The sequence below is a fragment of the Pelophylax lessonae genome, assembly GCF_965119305.1.
Source record: "Pelophylax lessonae genome assembly, chromosome: 5".
NCBI lineage: Eukaryota > Metazoa > Chordata > Amphibia > Anura > Ranidae > Pelophylax > Pelophylax lessonae.
In genome coordinates this window covers 195033312-195056099 of record NC_138772.1, presented here as the reverse complement: position 1 = coordinate 195056099, position 22788 = coordinate 195033312, and the positions used below count along the sequence as shown (strand labels likewise).

General features: G+C 41.0%; 1 protein-coding gene across 1 annotated transcript in view; it reads right to left on the bottom strand.

The window, feature by feature from the left end:
- Positions 1-22788, bottom strand: part of NPSR1 (neuropeptide S receptor 1) — a 387050-nt gene that overhangs the window by 108628 nt on the left and 255634 nt on the right. Inside the window, exon 3 of the mRNA XM_082259924.1 lies at positions 7026-7129. Coding sequence (XP_082116050.1) covers positions 7026-7129 — 104 coding nt within the window. The remainder of the gene's footprint in view (positions 1-7025; positions 7130-22788) is intronic.

The following is a 22788-nucleotide window of genomic DNA, read 5'->3' as shown; positions in this document are numbered from 1 at the left end:
CTGAAAGTGTTACCTGCTGAAATCCAGTCGATGCAGTACAAGTTATTTCTGTGAATTTAAGAACACTTCCCCCTTTGCTATGAAGATTTGTAGAAGGCAGAGGCGGCTCTCTAATTAGGCCGGTGAGGCGGCCGCCGAAGGCCTCGCACTGAAAGGGGCCTCGCATCCTTCCCAAACTTTTTTTTTTTTTTTTTTTTTAGACCTGTCCCGACCTTCACCATGCGACACGCCAGGTCGCCGGGAGCCGCATCCGCAATCCACATTCCACACATTGTGGCGCAGCGGCGCTACGCGCTAGCGTAGTAGACTGTCAGTGTCTCTACTCTCTAGGCTGTCTGCATCATTCACTCCAGCCAGGCCCGGCCCCGCACGCACTCACATCGGTTTCTCCTGGCTGGCAATCCCCGACCATGGGCCAATCATGGTCGGGGATTGCGATGACGTCACAACGTGATGTCACGTAACCCCACCCCTGCATTCTCCCGGCTTCGGTACCATGAGGACTCCTTGCAGAGAACAGCAGACGAGAAGAAGAAGACGAAAGGTAAGTACTTGAGTCTGGAGCTGTGTGACTGACTGCAAAAACAAGGCCTGTAGTGTCCTGTCCAAGAGGCAGCCAGCCCGCCGCCGGCCCTGCAGTGACTAGTACTGTGTGTCCTACTGTCAGTCCTGACTCCTGTCATCCTTATTCTGAATCTGAATTAATAAATTAAATAATACCTTACCATCCAGGCTGGCTTGAATTTAAAAGGCTATATGGGAAACGAAACGCTATGCAACTGAAAAAAATTAGATGAAAAAAAAAAAAAAGTGCTCAGTCTCAGTGCTTCTGCTTCATGTATATGGTATGGTTTTTTTCTTTCTTTATATAAGTGCTCTGTGCTGCTAAGTCAGATAGATTCCTCACAATTTATTTTTTATCCAGTGCATCCACTCAGTGCTCCCCTCTCAATCCCCCCCAAGTTCTCACTGTACAATTCAGAGTCAGTTCATACTTCGCGGCTGCGGCGATCGCATGTAATGTCGGAGCGCACTGCTCCGACATTACATGCGATCGGCTGTGCGGTGCGAGTTTAGCCATACACTTTGTATGGCTAAATTCGCACCGCAGCCGCAGCAAACACACAGAGGAGGCATTTTTGCAGCCGCATCAGGATCGGATCACACAGCGGTTCACACTTGTGCGATCCGATCCTGTGCGAACTGCAAGATCACACTGTGATATGCGATCAAACTGGGGGTGTCGTTAAGATTACATTGACACCCCCAGCGTATCGCATATGGCAGTGTGAACTGCCGGGGGTGCGTGTGCGATGCGGGAACAGGCTGCGAATTCGCAGCCTTCCCGCATCGCACAAGTGTGAACCGGGCCTCAAGGGAAAAACGCCTGTCACAGTGTCACAGCATTAGCCTCGGTTCACACTGATGCGATGCGGGAAGGCTGCGAACTCGCAGCCTGTTCCCGCATCGCACACGCACCCCCGGCAGTTCACACTGCCATATGCGATACGCTGGGGGTGTCATTTAAATGTTAACAACACCCCCAGTTTGATCGCATATCGCAGTGCGATCTTGCACTTCGCACAAGATCGGATCGCACAAGTGTGAACCGCTGTGCGATCCGATCCTGATGCGGCTCCAAAAAAGGATCCTGTGCGAGTTTGCTGCGGGTGCGGTGCGAATTTAGCCATACACTTTGTATGGCTAAACTCGCACCGCACAGCCAATCGCATGTAATGAAGGAGCAGTGCGCTCCGACATTACATGCGAACCCGGCACTCGCATGAGTGTGAACCGGGGCTCAATAAGGTGCCAGATCCCAGATGAATGGTGTGTAGACTGCCTGCACTTATAAAGGGGGTAACATGTTCTGGAGCTGAAGTGGTTAAAAGAGTTAGCGAATTGTTAATTTTTTTAAAAACCAATAAAAAAAAGGCTGCAGAGACGTTATTAATCCAGTTTGGTGTGTCCAGTATTCTTTGTATATTTGGAGTATATCAGAGGCGGCTCTCTAATTAGGCCGGTGAGGCGGCCGCCGAAGGCCTCGCACTGAAAGGGGCCTCGCATCCTTCCCAAACTTTTTTTTTTTTTTTTTTTTTAGACCTGTCCCGACCTTCACCATGCGACACGCCAGGTCGCCGGGAGCCGCATCCGCAATCCACATTCCACACATTGTGGCGCAGCGGCGCTACGCGCTAGCGTAGTAGACTGTCAGTGTCTCTACTCTCTAGGCTGTCTGCATCATTCACTCCAGCCAGGCCCGGCCCCGCACGCACTCACATCGGTTTCTCCTGGCTGGCAATCCCCGACCATGGGCCAATCATGGTCGGGGATTGCGATGACGTCACAACGTGATGTCACGTAACCCCACCCCTGCATTCTCCCGGCTTCGGTACCATGAGGACTCCTTGCAGAGAACAGCAGACGAGAAGAAGAAGACGAAAGGTAAGTACTTGAGTCTGGAGCTGTGTGACTGACTGCAAAAACAAGGCCTGTAGTGTCCTGTCCAAGAGGCAGCCAGCCCGCCGCCGGCCCTGCAGTGACTAGTACTGTGTGTCCTACTGTCAGTCCTGACTCCTGTCATCCTTATTCTGAATCTGAATTAATAAATTAAATAATACCTTACCATCCAGGCTGGCTTGAATTTAAAAGGCTATATGGGAAACGAAACGCTATGCAACTGAAAAAAATTAGATGAAAAAAAAAAAAAAGTGCTCAGTCTCAGTGCTTCTGCTTCATGTATATGGTATGGTTTTTTTCTTTCTTTATATAAGTGCTCTGTGCTGCTAAGTCAGATAGATTCCTCACAATTTATTTTTTATCCAGTGCATCCACTCAGTGCTCCCCTCTCAATCCCCCCCAAGTTCTCACTGTACAATTCAGAGTCAGTTCATACTTCGCGGCTGCGGCGATCGCATGTAATGTCGGAGCGCACTGCTCCGACATTACATGCGATCGGCTGTGCGGTGCGAGTTTAGCCATACACTTTGTATGGCTAAATTCGCACCGCAGCCGCAGCAAACACACAGAGGAGGCATTTTTGCAGCCGCATCAGGATCGGATCACACAGCGGTTCACACTTGTGCGATCCGATCCTGTGCGAACTGCAAGATCACACTGTGATATGCGATCAAACTGGGGGTGTCGTTAAGATTACATTGACACCCCCAGCGTATCGCATATGGCAGTGTGAACTGCCGGGGGTGCGTGTGCGATGCGGGAACAGGCTGCGAATTCGCAGCCTTCCCGCATCGCACAAGTGTGAACCGGGCCTCAAGGGAAAAACGCCTGTCACAGTGTCACAGCATTAGCCTCGGTTCACACTGATGCGATGCGGGAAGGCTGCGAACTCGCAGCCTGTTCCCGCATCGCACACGCACCCCCGGCAGTTCACACTGCCATATGCGATACGCTGGGGGTGTCATTTAAATGTTAACAACACCCCCAGTTTGATCGCATATCGCAGTGCGATCTTGCACTTCGCACAAGATCGGATCGCACAAGTGTGAACCGCTGTGCGATCCGATCCTGATGCGGCTCCAAAAAAGGATCCTGTGCGAGTTTGCTGCGGGTGCGGTGCGAATTTAGCCATACACTTTGTATGGCTAAACTCGCACCGCACAGCCAATCGCATGTAATGAAGGAGCAGTGCGCTCCGACATTACATGCGAACCCGGCACTCGCATGAGTGTGAACCGGGGCTCAATAAGGTGCCAGATCCCAGATGAATGGTGTGTAGACTGCCTGCACTTATAAAGGGGGTAACATGTTCTGGAGCTGAAGTGGTTAAAAGAGTTAGCGAATTGTTAATTTTTTTAAAAACCAATAAAAAAAAGGCTGCAGAGACGTTATTAATCCAGTTTGGTGTGTCCAGTATTCTTTGTATATTTGGAGTATATGTAATACCACCTACCGTCCCCTGTTACATCACTTCTGCTTTGAACGCAAAACATGTCGTCACTTTGACACCTGCGATTCATGAAGTGTATCCATATTTTTGACCAAACTCTGTGTGTGTGTGTAAATATATATATAAAAATAAAGTATATCAGACAGGGTTTCTCTTTTCCCCCCTATCTTTTACCACTTGCTGACCAGCCATCCAAAACATATACTGCAGGTTGGCAGATTCCCGCAAAATGATGTGCCCATATGTCGCTTTGCAGGAGCGCACGCACCCATTTGTTAGGGCAGAGGGGAATCTGCCAACCTGCAGTATACGTTTTGGATGGCTGGTCAGCAAGTGGTACAAGATAGGGGGGAAAAGAGAAACCCCGTCTGATATACTTTATTTTTATATATATATTTACACACACACACAGAGTTTGGTCAAAAATATGGATACACTTCATAATTCGCAGGTGTCAAAGTGACGACATGTTTTGCGTTCAAAGCAGAAGTGATGTAACAGGGGACGGTAGGTGGCATATACTCCAAATATACAAAGAATACTGGACACACCAAACTGGATTAATGTCTGCAGCCTTTTTTTATTGTTTTTTTACAAATATGAACAATTAACAATTCACTAAGTCCCGGGTCACACTTGTGTAATGCAGGAAGGCTGCGAATTCACAGCCTGTTCCCGCATTGCAAACGCACCCCTGGCAGTTCACACCGCCATATGCGATACGCAGGAGGTGTCAATTAAATGTTAACGACACCCCCAGTTTGATCACATATCGCAGTGCGATCTGACAGTTCGCACAGGATCGGATCGCACAAGTGTGAACCACTGTGCGATCCGATCCTGATGGGGCTGAAAAAAAGGGCCATGTGCGTCTTTGCTGTGGGTGCAGTGCGAATTTCAACCATACAAAGTGTATGGCTAAACTCGCACCGCACATCCGATCGCATGTAATGAAGGAGCAGTGCGCTCCGACATTACATGCGATCGCCGCAGCCGCACATATGTGAACCGGCACTAACTCTTTTAACCACTTCAGCTCCAGAACATGTTACCCCCTTTATGACTAGGCCATTTTTTGCTATTTCGGCACTGCATTACTTTAACTGGTTATTGCAGCTCTTGCAGTTGCAGCGCTATACTCAATTACAATTTATCACACTAATAGAGCTTTTCTTTTGGTGTTAAAAATATGTGTTACTTTCTGCTGTAAAACCTATCCAATGAAAAAGAATAGAATGTCTTCATTAAATTGGGCCAAAATGTATTCTGCTACATGTTTTTGATAATAAAAAAAATCCCAATAAGTGTAGATTGATTGGTTTGTGTGAAAGTTATCACGTCTACAAACTATGCACTATTCAAAAAAATTAAAGGAACACTTTTTTAATCAGAGTATAGCAATCAATACTTAATGGTCAGTAAAATGGCAGAGGGGGTTGTTTATCAGTTTCAGCTGCTTTGGTGTTCATGAAATTAACAACAGGTGCACTAGATGGGCAACAGTTGACCTCCAAAACAGGAATGGTTTTACAGGTGGAGGACACTGAATTTTTTCCCCCTACTCCTCTTTTCTGACTGTTTTTCACTAGTTTTGCATTTGGCTAGGGTCAGTGTCACTACTGGTAGCATGAGGCCATACCTGGACCCTATAGAGGGGGGGGTCAGTGTCACTACTGGTAGCATGAGGCCATACCTGGACCCTATAGAGGTTACACAGGCAGTCCAACTCCTCCAGGATGGAACATCAATACGTGCCATTGTCAGAAGAGCATGGAGGAGATACCAGGAGAAAGGTGGTTATTTTAGAAAAGCTGGACAGAGCCATAGAAGGTCCTTAACCCTTCAGCAGGACCGGTATCTGCTCCTTTATGCAAGGAGAAACAGGATGAGCCCTGCCAGAGCCCTACAAAATGTCCTCCAGCAGGCCACTGATGTGAATATCTGACTAAACAATCAGAAACAGACTTTAGGATGGTGGATATATTATTTTTATTATATTAATAATTATTATAATATATATTCATATATTGTTAATATATTAATATTAACACAGGGCTCGACATTGGCGCATTGGCGACTAGAATTAGCGACCTGGCGCCTGGGGTTTTATCGCGCAAGGGGGGCCTCATATTTTAATTTCGCCTAAGGCCTCATAAAGTCTAGAGCCGCCTCTGGTAGAAGGGAATGTATTCTGCAGTCTAAACACACTTCTTGTCCTAGAGTTACAATACTACCCATTCAAAGATACAGTAGAGTGAAAGGCAGAGGAAGTGTGGGAGGGATCACCAGATCAAAAACAAGCATAAAAAGAATAAACCTAATGTAGCTACCACATCTAAGGACTGGTATAATACAACATATTACATTTCTATTATTTAAATATACTTAAAGGATCAGTGTATTATTATCATCCAGACAGTCTGGGCCTATAAACCAAATCCAGCTGTGGATAGGCCTTGACGCATGTCTAAATTGACATTGTAAAGCGCTGTGCAAACTGTTGGCACTATATAAATCCTGTATAATAATAATAAATCCAAGGCAATATTAGTATGGGTTTCAGTGAAGAGGACACTGTAGAGCATGGGAAGTGCCTGGTCTTTGTAAATGTACTTTTAAGTACACCTGTCATAAAAAGAATATTAAGGCTGTCATGATGCATTGCTGAAAAAGTATAAATATTGTTCTGACATCCCTTCTACAATCAAGATAAGATAGACATCATTTTTAAAATGACGCATATTCCATATATTTTATCTAATGGCATGGGTAGTTTAAAACCCCTCTATCCCTTAACTAATAATATGTGGGGAAGGGGGTTTATAGGCCAGGTCATATTTTTCAGGTTTTTTTTTTATTATTGTGATCCAAGAAAATTATGGAAGGAGGCAAATTCTTTTTTTTAGAAAAATTTATGAAACCTGATTAGTCACACTTTCCATGCTTTTGTGTTCTCCAGCTTTTACTCAGCTTCCCAAAATATTAACTAGTGGGTGGGATTTGCATATATTTTTAAACTGCTGTTTTATATCTGGGATAAGCTTTACCCTAATCTCTATGTTTGTAGTAAAATCCTGGAAATAAGAATTTTTACAATATAATTTATTCCACTCACCTGCAGATACCTCACAACCCTGCACACAATATCAGGAGCCATGAAATCGCCAGTATATCTCCATATTATATCAGTCATGATACTTATAACTCCTGTGAGGCCATCTTGAATACAAAAAAAAAATAAAATAATAATAATTAGTGTATTGCTAGTAAAATATAAGCTGAGCAATAGTTCAATACAAATTTAATTTCAATTAAGATTCCTAATAACTATGTAATATTAATAGACTTTTGACAATTATCATACTAGTATAATCAGAAAAAGAAAACCTCCAATTTAAGTCAGCTCTTTTTTCTTTTGTCAGAAAAGTGTTTGAAGATGTGTGGTTTTTAAGGCATGACATTTAGAGAAATGAAATGCAAATTGCATAATTTTTACAAACTGGTTTATGTAGAAGAGTTTAAATTAACAAAAAGTATCATGAAGTTATAATAACCTAGAATATTTAAAGTCTAGATTGTTTTGTGGAAAATAAAAATATTTTAGAACACACTAATTCCTGCCCAATGATGTTGCATTGAAATTATTATGACAAAGAATATGTAAATCCTAGATTGCTTAGAAGAAAAAAACATTTAGCAACAAGTGACTTCCTGCCCAGAAATCAAACAAGAGAAAGGGACCCATATTTATCATGTTACCTTATTTTGCCACCATTAAAGGAGTTGTAAAGGCAGGAGCGTTTTCTTATCTTAATGCATTCTATGCATTAGGATAAAAAGCCTTCTTTGTGTATCAGCCTCCTCAGTGAGCCAATCTGGAGAGAGGGGGGGTGGGGTCAAATGGCAGCTCCATGTCGGAATGGACACACGGAGCTGAAGTTTGACTCGGGTGCCCCCATAACAAGCTGGCTGCTGTGGGGGCACTTGAAAGGAGGGAGGGACCAGGTGCAGGAACGAGGCACCGAGAAGAGGAGGATCCAGGCTGCTCTGTGCAAAACCAACTGCACAGTGGAGGTACAGTAAGTATACTAAGTTTGTTATTTTTTGTAAAAAAAAAAAAAAAACGACTTTACAATCAAAGCTTACATACATCTCAATGGCTTGCATATCAAAGCTTTAAATGTCAAACCTCATAATTCCCAGACAGGTAGGGGAGTAACTACATACAACAATGGGAAAACCATTAGATCTTTCACTTAAAGTAAAACTATAGGCAAAACTTTTTTTTCCTCCATTATGGATAGAGTAAGGGAGGGGTATAACCCCTGTCAGTTTGCTTATTTTCTTTGCAATATGTGTCTCATTGGGGAGATATACCTTCACTCCTTATACCATAGCCAAAACAGAATATGAGAAGAAATCCCTGTAATTAGAGGAATTTTTTGGACACCTAGGTAACCAGACCAAGTGCCCCATTGGAATATTTACATATTTTACTAATGTGGGGACAACCCAAAATTTGGAATCTGCTTTTTCTCTCACTGTCAATGATAACGATAAACAGACAAAAATAGAAAGGGTGAACCTCCCTAACAAGGGCAGAGGTAGAAATAAAAACATGACAGGTGTTCCAATCCCTCTCCACTCTGTCCAAAGCAAAAAAAAAGTTATTTTAACCACTTTACCACCGGAGGATTTTGCTGTCTTCCGTCCAGGCCACTTTTTGCGATTCGGCGCTGTGCAACTTTAACTGACAATTGCGCGGTCGTGCGACGCTGTACCCAAACGAAATTTACGTCCTTTTTTTCCCACAAACAGAGCTTTCTTTTGGTGGTATTTGATCACCTGTGCGATTTTTACTTTTTGCGCTATAAAAAAAAAAGAGCGTTTATTTTGAAAAAATAACAATATTTTTCACATTTTTTTATATGAAATTCCCCCCAAAAAAATGTAAAAATCAAATTTTTTTTAAATTTTTGGCCAATTTGTTTTCTGCTACCTATGTTTAGTAAAAAAAATCGCAATAAGCGTATTTTGATTGGTTTGTGCAAAAGTTATTGCGTTTACTAACTAAGGGAAAGATTTCTGTCATTTTTGGTGTTTTTTTTTTAACGCGTAATGGCGGTGATCTGCGATTTTTTTTGCGGGACTGCGACATTGCGGCAGACAGATCGGACCCTTGACTGACATTTTTGACACTTTTGGGGGTACCAGTGACATTTCTACAGTAATCAGTGCTATATATATGCACTGTTACTGTAAAAATGACACTGGCAGGGAAGGGGTTAATTTTATTGGAGAGGGAGGGGTTAATGTATTCCTGGTGCTTACTGACGTGTGGGGGGGAGGTGACTGTGTGACAGAAGGACAGATCGGATGTCCAGCTATGCTGAACACTCCGATCTGTCAGTCCTTGTCACTATGGAGATCCGCCCGCTGTGTTTACACACAGCGGGCGGATCTCCAGACTCGATCCCCGACGATCGGGGCAGAGCAGCGGCAATCGCCGCTGCTCCTCCGCTGGCCCGACTCCCGCTGTGAATGAACACAGCGGGAGCGAGCCTCCGGCGGCGCGCGAGCGCCGCCCACAAGGGGCGGAGTCCAGCGACGTAGGTCTACGTCGCTGGACGGGATCACGGCACTTTGCCGCAGTAGCCTCCATGTGAGCGGAGGTAAAGTGGTTAAAGTATATCTAAACCCAAACTCATTATTTTATAAAAATATTTGTTTTTTAACAAAAAAAAAAGAAAAACATGATGATTCTGCCACAAAGGTCCTTGTTCAAGTACCGTGCTCCTACATTGTCACCCAGGCTGTGACATGCCCCCCTAGTTGAAACTAAAAGACACTGTGCCGAAACACATTGCACAGGTATTGTACACCACATTTGCTGTAAGGAAGCTGGTCCACAGCAATGATTTGCAACCAATGTTGTAGCATGTGCATGTGGACAGGAAATGACTGGAATAGGCTGGAGGGAATCAGCAATACTAATATAAAGCATGGCCATTATTTATGATGCATCTGACCTTATCAAATTAAACAATGTCTGAGTAGGGTTTAGATCTATTTTAAATTTAAACTCCAGGCACGCATATACAATAAAAACAAAAACATTATGTTATGTTCATAGCCTAAAATCATTAAATGTATTTAAATGCTACTAAAGTAAATACCTTAATCAGACTTGACTCCAATCTCCTGTTATCCCCTATACTGCAACACTAGGGTCAACACTGGATGTACTGTATGTTTATATTTTTACAAAAAGGAAAGAGCAGAGACACAACCTCATGAGCCTGTAGCTGATCCTTTTCTGTCCAGTCACGAGGTAGGACAGAGTAATGATTAACTGCAGCTGAGAAAATTCAGGTCACCTTTCTGGCTGTGCTGACTTACAGGGTTGTGTATATCTCAGGACTGAAACAGTCCTTTGGCTGACAAACTGGCTCCCATATATTACACAATGCTATGTTTCAGGTCTATATTTATACAAAGCTTCCTCTCCATTATGGGTACAAGCAGCGGTACAGGTTCATCTCCACATAACAATGTATATATATAAACACCAAATGCCACACTCTGAAATCCTTGGCTTTTAAGCTCATCAATGTCACATACTCATGTCCAAGCTCAGGGAGCACCCCATTGTGATTGTTTTTTTCATCAGGTGTATATTTTTTTATTTGTTGTATAGCGATTGCTATACTTTCTTTCCATGCATGTTTTACTTCTTCTAGTTTAAAATGGATGGTCATATTTAATTCTTTGTCAACTATTGCTGCATATGACAAACTACTAATACATGATGTCTGGGTAAAAAAAAATACAGAATGTAAATGATAAATAATAGTATTGCCCATAGCAGCCACACAGAATTCCTTTTAGTTTACTTTTTATATATAAAGGGAAGGTGAAACCTAATTGACAACAACTCAACATTGGTGTTTATTTTACTTTTTGAAGTATTTTTAACCAATAGATGTAATCATTCCCATACTTTTACAGAGACATCCCCACCTTTATCCCAAATAGCACTTTATAGAGATTACAGGATGGCTGAGCTCAGGTAAAATTTACACTATTAATAATATTTCTCTTTGCATACTGTTTTATATGCATATTCTATACCTTTAACATGTTTACATATTCTGAACAAGCAAAAAAAGAGCTTTGAAACAAGCTCTCTGAACTGCCTAGCTGCTTTTACTGTGAAGTAATAAATCCATGAATTTATTACTTCAACGGAGACTTAGAGACTGTGTTGGTCAACCTTTTTGATGCAGTGGGCCTCCAGTGTGGCCCCTGACATCAGAAAAGTGCTGCTGTACATAACAGGCAGTGAGCACTGAATGTACTGCTCCAGAAAGTTCTCATGCATTGCAGACATGCAACAGGAGTCTATGGGCATTCTGCATGTGATGGTCATCAAAGACTAAAAACATGCTATAGTTGTTGGTGGAGATTTGAGAGTCACAGATCAGAGACACATTACATTAGATCACTGCTATTACAGTCCTTTACAAATCAATTATTCTCTAAAGTCAGGTTTCTAAAAGTTTTTGCTCTCTAAAAAAGTAAAGGGGAAAATAGTTGTTGCCTCTGTTTAATTTAAAAATGTTTTTTTTTTTTTTTCAAAAATACCCGCAGCTACAGGGTGAATATGTTAATACTTTAATGTGCATAGTTTGGGTACAGGTTTACTTCAAATACTATTTATGAGATGAAGAATATAACTGATAGCTGAATTGTAATGTACACAATCATACCTCCTTACCTTGCCCCCCTTTGTCCACCCCCTCAACCCAATCAACAAGCAATTACAATTTTTTAATCAAATAATTTTAATTTAAAGGAATACCTCTTCTGAGACCCAGTATCATCATTGCTGGATCGCTGGGTCTATCTGCTTGCCTTTGCTTCATAGTAGATCAGGTATGATAGGAGGGCGAGCAGACTCCTCTGCATGTCAGAGCACCCTTAAATCTTTGTTCAAGTGCTACCATGTTAAATGAAGGAACACATCCCCTTGCACCCTTCCTGATGGCTACTGGGTGCAAAAAACTTTAACTGTATAATCTTCTGATTGCTTGCATAATTACACTCCAACAAATCATTATCAATCAAACTTGTTCAGACAGAAACTTAAGGCAAGCTCAAGACAGCTGGACTGAAATAATCAAATTCAGCACAGGAGAGGACTTGCTACAAGTGTGGGGAGGAAAGGTAGGGCTTGGGTTCTGCTTATAATTATAATAATAATAATAATAATAATAATAATAATAAAAGTTGTTGTTTCTAAACACCATAAAATGTACTACAATAGATATGTGCAATGTGAAAACCGCTTTCATTCCCTCTTAGTGGCATGATAATAATCCCAATGGAACCACTCTAATAGTAACATAAACATACTGTGTACTGTACTTATTATGTCCCCAAATCAACATTTCTATCACCATATTATCAGTTAACAACATAATTCAGTCCATCTTCAGAAATTGTCACATCTGTCATCTTCTGTAGCAAAAAAATAAAAATAAAAAATGAATGTCAGTGTCTTTACCGCAGTCCATGTGTATCACACAGTTAAACTCTCCTGGTGCTTCCTTAACAACTACTGACTGAGGCAGCCATCATACATAGTACCTTTAGAGAACCACAACTATATATGATAGCTGCTTGGCTGTTATTACAAAGAGTGGGAGGTGACGTCCTCCCCCTCCCGCTGCCTTCTGCAGCTCACCCGGGTCTCCTGTCCCACCGGGAGGCCCGAGCAACCAGCTGACACATCTGCTGGCTGGCCGAAGACCCCAACAAAGCCTGGCTTTCATCAGATCTCCGATGTAGAAACCTGGAAGCGATGCCATGACAACACTTCTGGTTACTAGAGCCTTAAAGTTGCCAGATTTTTTAAAAAAATTACAGTATTCAAAACAGCCAAACTTGGTGTTTTGAATAATTTTAAGTGCAATCGAGGGATGTGGGGTCTTTTAGACCCCAGATCCCCCAATAAAGAAGACCTGTCACTGACTATTGCTGTCACAAGGGATGTTTACATTCCTTGTAACAGCAATATAAGTGATAAAAATAAATAAATAAGAAAAAATAAAAATTTAAAGCGACCCGTCCCTCTCGTACAGAAGCAAATGCATATGTAAGTCGCGCCGGCATATGTAAACAGTGTTCAAACCACACATGTCAGGTATCGCCGTGATCGTTAGAGTGAGAGCAATAATTCTAGTACTAGACCTACTTTGTAACTCAAAACAGGTAACCATAACATTTTTTAAAGTGTCGCCTGTGGAGATGTTTTAGTACCTGTAGTTTCCACTGTGCGCAAATTTAAAGAATGATATGTTAGGTATATATTTATTCAGCATAACATCATCTTTCACATTATATGAAAAAAGTGGGCTAACTTTACTGTTTTCTTTTGTTTGTTTGTTTGTTTGTTTTAGTTCATGAAAGTGTATTTCTTTTAAAAAAATAGCACTTGAAAGACTGCTGCGTAAATACCATGTGACATAAAATATTGCAACAATTACCATTTTATTCTCTAGGGTCTCAGCTAAAAAATTATATTTAATGTTTGGGAGTTCTAAGTAATTTTCTATCAAAAAATACTGATTTTAACTTGTCAGAATTCGTGTAAACTTGAGTAAACTCATGTTTCAAAATGTCAGAAAAAGGCTTAGGCATGAAAGGGTTGAGACGTAGATTATATTGTATTTTAGCCGTAGGACCCATTTAGACTTTATGGGCATGCCATTTCGTGCAAGGATCCACCACCATTGTAGCATTAGTTTGGAAGAAATCCTGGAGATGCTGAGAAAGCAAGGTTTGTATTACCTAAGGGTTTGTATCAATTTCATGTTACAATGCCATAAGAATACTGGGATACAGGAATCCTTCTCCTCTGTTGTAATTGAAACAGGAGTGTGATCCAACCAGACATATTGTGGAGGAGGACACCCATTGAAGCAACCATTGATCAACCACAAAGAGGTCCATTCAAAAGTAGGATTGATATCTGGTTGAAAAGAAAGGATAATCTTTTTCATTAGCATGCTGACATTGGCAGACATCAAACACATCCTCAGTGTGCAACAGGGAGGTAAAGCAACCTTTGGTCATGATGATGCGGTACCTGGACCAACTCCTGTGACATTAGCAGAGACTTCAGCCCAGTGCAGAACAAACTGCACTCCTGTGATCCATAGGAGATGTATAGCCAAACAAGCTTTGGCTGTACATCTGCTTTAAGAGATTGAATTTGGTGAAACTTTTGAGCATATATGGCAACTAAAGTATAGAGTTTATCATTAATGTCACAAGTAGGAATTATGTATTGACCCTCTTTGTCAAGGCGAGTATATTTTAAATGAAAGGATACTGAGTTCTTAATAGTTAAGAGAACACCTCTTTTTCTCTGGAGCACATGCTAGAAAGAGGTGAGGAAAGTCCCTATGAGAACACTTGGACATAGCAAAAGCTTGAAAATTGGTCTCTTGGATGCTGATAATGTTTGCTTGCAGCCTGCACTTCTTTCCACATAAAGAAGTGATTGGCTGGATGATTGAGTACCTTTACATTCAGAGATACAAGCTTAAGCGTCATGGTGAGGTAAAAAAATGGTGAACATCACTTCCTGCAAGTCCTGGAAAGTCCTGGACCTAGGTAGGCTGCTGGGATAGTGGACTCAAGCCCTCTTTCTGAAGATTCAGCACAAGTAATCCCATGGGTGTTGCATAGTGGAACTGCATAAAAGTAAACAGTATCATAATTATTGAAAGAAGCAAAATCCAAACAACACATCCAAGGTTGTGGTGTGGAAAAATAATTAAAAGACAGGGTAAAACAAACACGAGAGCAAAATCATTTGAACTAAAAAAGAATCTGTGGATGGATCCGTCAGCAGTAATGACTGCTCTAATAATCAGAGGGTTACAAAGATGTAGATGTAATCACTTTTATGTAGCCATGGGACCAAAAGGAACATAACTAGTTAGCAATGATGATTCGGAGCCCTCAGAGGTTTGCTTCCAAGGGGGATGCTTGTGTTACACCACTTGCCAGTCTGGGGCCACTCTAGATAGATGACCGGAGGCCCGTGAGGATGGGGAAGGATCAAAAAGAATGCACCATTACCGAAGGGCTGACACACCCTCCTCCATTCTGGTTACTAATGCAGTAGTGCCATTGTGGGTGTTGAGAAGTGGGTATTTCCAGTGGTGTACTATTTTGTGGGCTCTTCAGAGCCTTGGTGACCGTGACAAGATTCTGACGTCATTGCAGCATATGCTGTGCAAAGGTCTGGGAGATGCTCTGAGCTGCAAAATGTCTTTAACAGTTTTTATTTCCCATGATAAAAATGTACTGTGATGGAACCTCAGACCCACACTGTACTTGTGGTCTTCCGTCAGTATACGGCTTCCTCACAGTCATCATGAACATAAATATCAAATCCCAGCTGCTGTCATACAAAGCTAGCCTGACACTTAGTTTGTATACTGGAAACAACTAACTCCTTTATTGAAAAAGAAACAGACTTTTATACACTTGAGAAGTATGTCAGTAACTACATGAAAAGATAATGAGGTACAGCTGACTCATGGCTAATCCCAATTAACATGCTAATTAACTCATTACACTTAAGCCAGCCTGGAAGAACAGACTGCCAGCACCAAAGCTACAACAAGATACAAATACACATATCATAGTGTAAATACTGAGAACCCACCGTAAACAATAGGTGAGCAAATCAGCATAATTTACAATGCGTGGAAGACAGGTGTTTGAGCTGATGACATACATCTGTTACAAGTCTGACCAAGTGAAGCAGTCCAAACCATCAATTTATTTGTCACATAGTTTTTTCACTCTCAGTGACGGTGCATACCGTCACATGTACCCTTAGAAGTACATCTCTGGGTACATTAGAAGATAAGTAGGCAAGTTTAGGTACATGATGCACCCTATTAATCGTGAGCTCGGCAGCAAAGAGTGACAGGAGCAGAGACGAGAAAAGGAGAAAGGAGAAAAGAAAAAATGTTGATGCAGCTGGGGAGGACTTCAGAATTCCCCTAATCTAAAATGTTGTTTCTCCTAGATCTATCTTCTAAATCTGCCTCTTTGGCCTTAAACCAAGATAAATCCCCATTCTGTGCTAAATGAGCATCCACCAAAGTGTTAAAGGAGGTAGCGAATTCACCCATTTCCTCTTCGAAATGGGCCACTCTATCCATTAATTCCTTTACCTCTGCCCTAAAATGATGTGTAAGAATGTTTAATAATAATATCTCGCGCTCGTACTTCATTATGTCAGAATATTTATACTTCTCTGAATATAACAGTGTCTATTTATGGTTAATAAGCAAAGATCTATGAGTTAGGAGAATCTTCACTTATTTCCACAAACCAATATGTAGTGAATTCTTTTTAATTGATTAATTTCTTTTTAAAAGCATATACCAATCTTAGTGAGTACAGTCTACAGTATGGAATATATATAAAATATTTATTCTCAAGACATGTATTCACAATAAATGATCAAACAAGAAGTGACACAAAAAGATAACTCTTCAGAAAAAATACTAACTTCAAACAATCAATGCAATGTGATGTTTAGCTCAATAATGAAAGTGAAAGTGAAACAAAGTGAAAGCAAAACGAAAGCAAGATTACCATTTCACCAGGTATAGCATAAACCATAGGTTAGTGTTCTACATAAGCAGACCACAATTGTCTGGGAATCGCATAGCCAAAAGTCATTCCACTGCAGATGGAGCGAGAATAAGCCATGCAAAACGGAAGACTAAATTCGCAATAATGCGCTAAATCTGATATTAATAAAAATGTATAAAAACAAAAATCAGCTATTTAGAGAAAAATCTACCATGGTTTATAAGGCTGGGATTGTAATATTTTTACCCTTAAATATGCAATATAATACATATAAGGAAGGAAATAAACAATTGTTGAATAAAATCAAATAACACAGCCAGGCATATTTACCACACTTAAGATGGCTGCTAGCTTCAAATGGTCGTTACCAAAGTCCTAAGATGAATGCCAGTGAGGGAGGAGTTTCGTTTGGCGTCCCTCAAAGTTTCAGATGAATGATGGAGCAAGATGGAGTATGTCTGGATGAGTATATCGAGGGATGTAGTAGTGTGTGTGATGTATGTGTATTGTATGTTGGGCAAATGTAATGTAATGTGTCCTATCTCTCATCTGGGTGGTTCTTTTATATGGTATGAACAAAGGGCTATAAAAATTACCATAAGTTAAACCCAGAGGGATGAAACATTATCCCCATTGGTTGGGATATTCTATACCTTAACTGGTGAGGTCAGAGCCACACCTCTCCTGATAATTTAATACTTTGTATAATAAAATTAAATGATGATTTCTCTATATTTAAGAGTAATCATAAAACACAACATAAAAACTCGTCCATACTCTCAGTACATACATAAATGTCCATCTGTATCTCCATCATTCGCCTTGGCAAGTAACGCCATTTCAATAATTATATTTTCAATACAATATATATATACTTCTATATTGGAAATATCTAAATTATCTCCAAGACTGCATTTGGTATTATCTCCACAGGAGGCAGTATTGTACTGTTCATTAAATTCAGTGTTTAACATATGTCACAACATACAATGGCCTACTATTAAAGATGACCTTTTTGACCTATGGCCAGTGAAAGTCCATTAATTATTTGACCATGCCATATGCTGTCACACACTTCAGACATTTGGTCTGGATTGTAAGATCTATAGTGGTCGTAAAAACTTAACCACAAACTTCTCTGAAATTAGGTAATTAGTGATGAGATACACATGTTCTTACACTTATTAAAAAAATAATTCTGAGTAAGATTACTACTGTAAGAATATAAACCCAAAATGTGATATAACATTCCTAAATATATATGTATATACCTTACATAATATAATGACATAATTATTGCTAATATCTTCTCACACATAATAATGTATCTTAAAAATATATATTCTAAATTAACCTATTGTTCATCTTTAAAATACAGACAATTAAGGAGACATCACCCCCTTAACATAGCGTCAGGCTGACTGAGTCTTATCTAAAAGAACGTCAGTTTTCCACTTATTTATGCCCAAAAGAAAACAGAGACATCTGCTGAAAGTATAAGACCCTATTGTTAGAGAAATTTTGCAAGAGGACATATATGAACTTTCTTTCACCTAAAACAAAATGGAAACTATACTGTTCAGAATCTTATATGCATAATATGGAATACACATGGCTTTTAAATCCATTTTGTTCTATTATTAATTTAATCACCCCAATAATCCCGACAGATGTATACCAGCCATGATATCTGAGGCCCGCAGTGACATCAGCATATTTTTCAACATGGTGTCAGACACCGGTTGGCCTGTTGTGGGGAAGTCTCTGATGGGTTCTGCAGTGTGCATGCCTTAGCACTTTGAGCCATTCTATGCACTCCCCTCCATGTGGGAATCATGTTCCTGGCTCCTCTTGGAATCCTGTAGTGATTTCTGGTTTTGGGAGGGAAGGCTCCTCATGTAGAGGCACTCTGAGTGGTTTATTAGGCCAGCACAATACACACAGCTGCCAGTGTTCTCCTTCAGGCACCACTCCGTGGCTCTTCTACATGTGGCTGTGGCTGCCATTTTGTTGTAGTCCATTCAGCACTATCGGGAAGAAACCCAACAACTTGCAGGGCCGAGGCTGCTCCTTGTGGCATCTTGGCATGGCTCCAATGTTACAGAGGTATGCGGTACAGGAAGGCACTGTAAAATTACGTCAGTGGTTCTGATGTAAACAAGTTGTCCCCGGTGGCAGAGCAAAGTTCTGAATTATGCAGCCATCTCCTAGCGTGGTTGCTATACCCCTCTCCTGGAACTTTGGGCATCTTGAGGTTATCTACCTTGGAAGAATATGAAAAAATATGGGATATGGCCTAGAATTTGTGAGATGTGGGGTCCAGTGACTGGATATTTATTTTCATGATTGGCTGGTTTGTTTACTATGGTTATTGTATTTGATGATATTGTATTACTTTTCTTGCAATATATATTTTTTATAAATATATTGTTACCTGCTGTCCATTTTTTTGTATCCTAGGGTCTCCCGCAGGCTTGTTTTTGACCCTTCTGGGCTGTATTACTCTGGGTCATCTTGGTTGAGGATAGCTGGCAGTCTGACAGGTGCTATACATTGTTTTTATCTTTTGAAGCCATTGTATCTCCTGTTTTTCTATTTCCCTGTATATTTTAATACCTGTGGTTGAATAAACATCCCATAGATGGCTCCATAGATGTTGTTGACAAATTGGACTTCATGAAAATTGAGACATTGGGGTTGATTTACTAAAACTAGAAAGTGCAAAATCAGGTGCAGCTCTGCAAAGAAACCAATTAGCTTCTACTTTTTTGTCAAAGCTTAATTCAACAAGCTGAAATTAGAAGTTAGCTGCCAAGCACAGCTGCACAAGAATTTGAACTCTCCAGTTTTAGTAAATCAACTCTATTGCATTACTTCATACGTATAAGTAAATTTAATAAGTATCTGTTAACTAAGAGTCATTTTAATGTGGTATGTATTTTTTTTGGATTGTATGAATGTGGACTTGAAGACAATTACCATACTTCCCTGTCTTGAAAAAGCAGTATACTCATGAAACAACTTTATACAGGACATGTATTACCATAGTCCACATCATTGTGATATGTATTTTAATTTTATCTTTTTATGTATTTGGGCTCTTTAAGACCATTTTATCAATATTTTTAAAACTTTTATATTGGGTAAAACTTGGTGGTACAAGTAAAAAAAGCACATTCGAATAAATACACTGGAGCTAGGTTCACACATGTTCGGCTGTGGTTTGCAGTCCCGAGTCCAGTGCGTTTCTGTTCACAGGTTCAGCTGCGATTCAGGGCCGAATTTTTATAGCCATATGGGTGTTAATTATTTCCTCAGCGCAACCATAGGTTTCTGGTACTTTCACACCTATATATGTGTATGTGTATATACTGTATACATACATGGGTACGCCCAAAAAAATGCCCAAAAAAACGCCAGCTACAAAAACGCCCAGGAGTGTTTTTGCAGCAGGCGTTTTTTTGGGCATTTTTTTGGGGTCTTTGGAGGCAGGCAAAACATCTGAACTTCTGTATAGGGGTATATATACACACACATATGTATTTATACACATACACACATATAGGTGTGATAGCAGAGAAGCCATATGGGTGTTAATTATTTCATTAGCGCAAGCATAGGTTTCTGCTACTTTCACACCTATATATGTGTATGTGTATATATATACATAAATGGGTGTGTGTATATATACCCCTACACAGAAGTTCAGATGTCATGCCTGACTCCAAACATGTCCTCAAAAAAGCCCTATAAACGCCTGCAGCAAAAAGCAGGGTGACAGGCGAGAAGCCATATCGCTGTTCTATAAGTGCCCTAAGAGAAACAATCTTTTCTCTATAGCGGTCACCCTGACATGGAAGGGTTTTGTCACCCTTCCATAGCAGTCAGAGTCAGTTAACCCTACACTACACTACGGTCCCCTTACACTTAACACTTTCCCTACAGAAACTAGATTATTAAATCTAACTATAGTGGAAAATAGCACCCTAACTACACTAGATATCCCTTTCCTCACACTAAAAATTGCTAAATGACACTTTGAAGCAGAAGTCACAGAACTGCTTCTACTCTCTTCCACGTCCCTGTATTACAATGCTAGGAATTTGGCAGGGGCTATCTTATATACTGGAGGGCGTATTCACTAATGATTGGCCTATGGACCCCCTAGTCACTCCAATCACATTCCTAGCATTCTCCTGCCCACTCAATTGGCTTTTACTGATGGTTCTGGTCCAATCAAGGGCTTTTAAAGCCCATTTCCTGTCCCATTGCATTTTGGTCGGTTCTGGTTGCCGAATTCCGAACTTTTTCAGCAAAAAGTTCGGAATTCGGCCGAACCTCGAACCGGCAATGTTCGGCTCGAACCGATAGTCGACCCGAACCGTTCGATCATCCCTAGTACAGAGTTGGTACAGAGGTGGCTGTTGTACAGAGGTGGCTGTGGTACAGAGGTGATACAGAGGTGGCTGTGGTACAGAGGCAACTGTGGTACAGAGGTGGCTGTGGTACAGAGGTGGTACAGAGGTGGCTATGGTACAGAGGTGGCTGTGGTACAGAGGTGGTACAGAGGTGGCTGTGGTACAGAGGTGGCTGTGGTACAGAGGTGGCACAGAGGTGGCACAGAGGTGGCTGTGGTACAGAGGTGGCTATGGACAGGGTGGGGGGTATAGAGGTGGCTGTGGACAAGGAGGGGGGTCCAGAGATGGCTGTGGTACAAAAGGTGGCTGTAAACAGGGGGCATACAGAGGTGGCTGTGGATGGGGGGGTTGTACAGAGGTGGCTGTGGACTGGGGGGTACAGAGTGTGTGTTTGTTTTTTGGAGTGGGGAGCGAAATTGCATGTCGGGGGGGGCAAGAAAATGCTTGCCCAGGGCCCAAACAATATTAAAGACGGCCCTGCCCAAGGGGACCCAAGAGTGTATTATCCAGCAGTCCTCAAGGGGGCAGTGCTACATATAATATATTTGTATTTTTTTTATGAATGTCCAGTAAGATACACCACTTATTTAAAACTAACTAACTACTCTAAAATGAACAGGATATTTTTTTTTTAAAGAATATAAATATCTACTTACAAATTGTAGTGCAAACTAAATCCAATTTCCACAATTATTTTTCCTGTGTGCTTTCAGCTAATTATGACAATAATTTAACAATATTATTTGACAATCTTAATTGTGTTCAGTAGAAAATGTTTACTATAAAAATTACCCAGAATGTAAGATTCCAATTTAGATGAGTGGGTAATAGCTTGAAATATTTATTTGCTTAGTATGTTTGCTATATAATGGGAATGGAAAAGATCTTGCTTGCATACTGGCTTAAGGAACATGGCAGTTTTACAGTGCATGTCTTTTATTTATTTATCTGTAAAAAATATATTTTTTTTAGCTGCTGCACTGATTGTTTGCAGGACATTTATTCTATCTTCCAAAGTTTTTATTGTATTTGTGTCACCTAAAAAGCAGAAGAATAACATCGGAAAGTACATTTACACTGTTTGAAAATAAAGTGGATTATACATGACATTTTAGCCCCACACTGAATAGAGGTTTTAACCGCTAGAGATTTTTTTTTTTTTTGGGGGGGTGGGGGGGGGGGACCTGTGGGGTAAAGCTATAATATGCTAGTATGCATCGCATTATGTTAAACATACCTGAAAACAAAGGCCTCTTGTGCCGAGAAGTCAGCGCTGCAGGCACCTCCATCTTCACCTGCCTTGCCTCCGAGTTCGCAGACTCTGTGTCTATGACTGGCCCGAGCCAAGATTACATCAATCCTGCATGCGATTGGGAGCTGCTGTTCATGGCATGGGGCTCTGAAGGAACGTCACGGGCGGCTGTTCCTTCAGAGTGTATGTGGCAGTGATGTCACTGGCGGCATGCCGTTTTAGGAGATATTTACACTACAAATAGGTAAGCCTTATTATAGGCTTATCTTTAGGTAAAAGGAAGAGAAGGTAGTTTACTTCCTCTTTAAAGGGAGTGACATCATTTATATGATAAAGAGGAATGCTGTTAGGAAAAAGCAGCATATTCTAGAGCCCTGGTGCTTAACATACAGCCCCCAACCCTCTGTGTGTTATTTGGCACTAGTCAGGCAGCAGAGTGCTGGCTGCTGGAATGCTGTCTGTGTTCCAGCACTAAAAGAAAGACTGTTCTGTTTGTGAGGCAGAGTTTTCTCCATCCACAG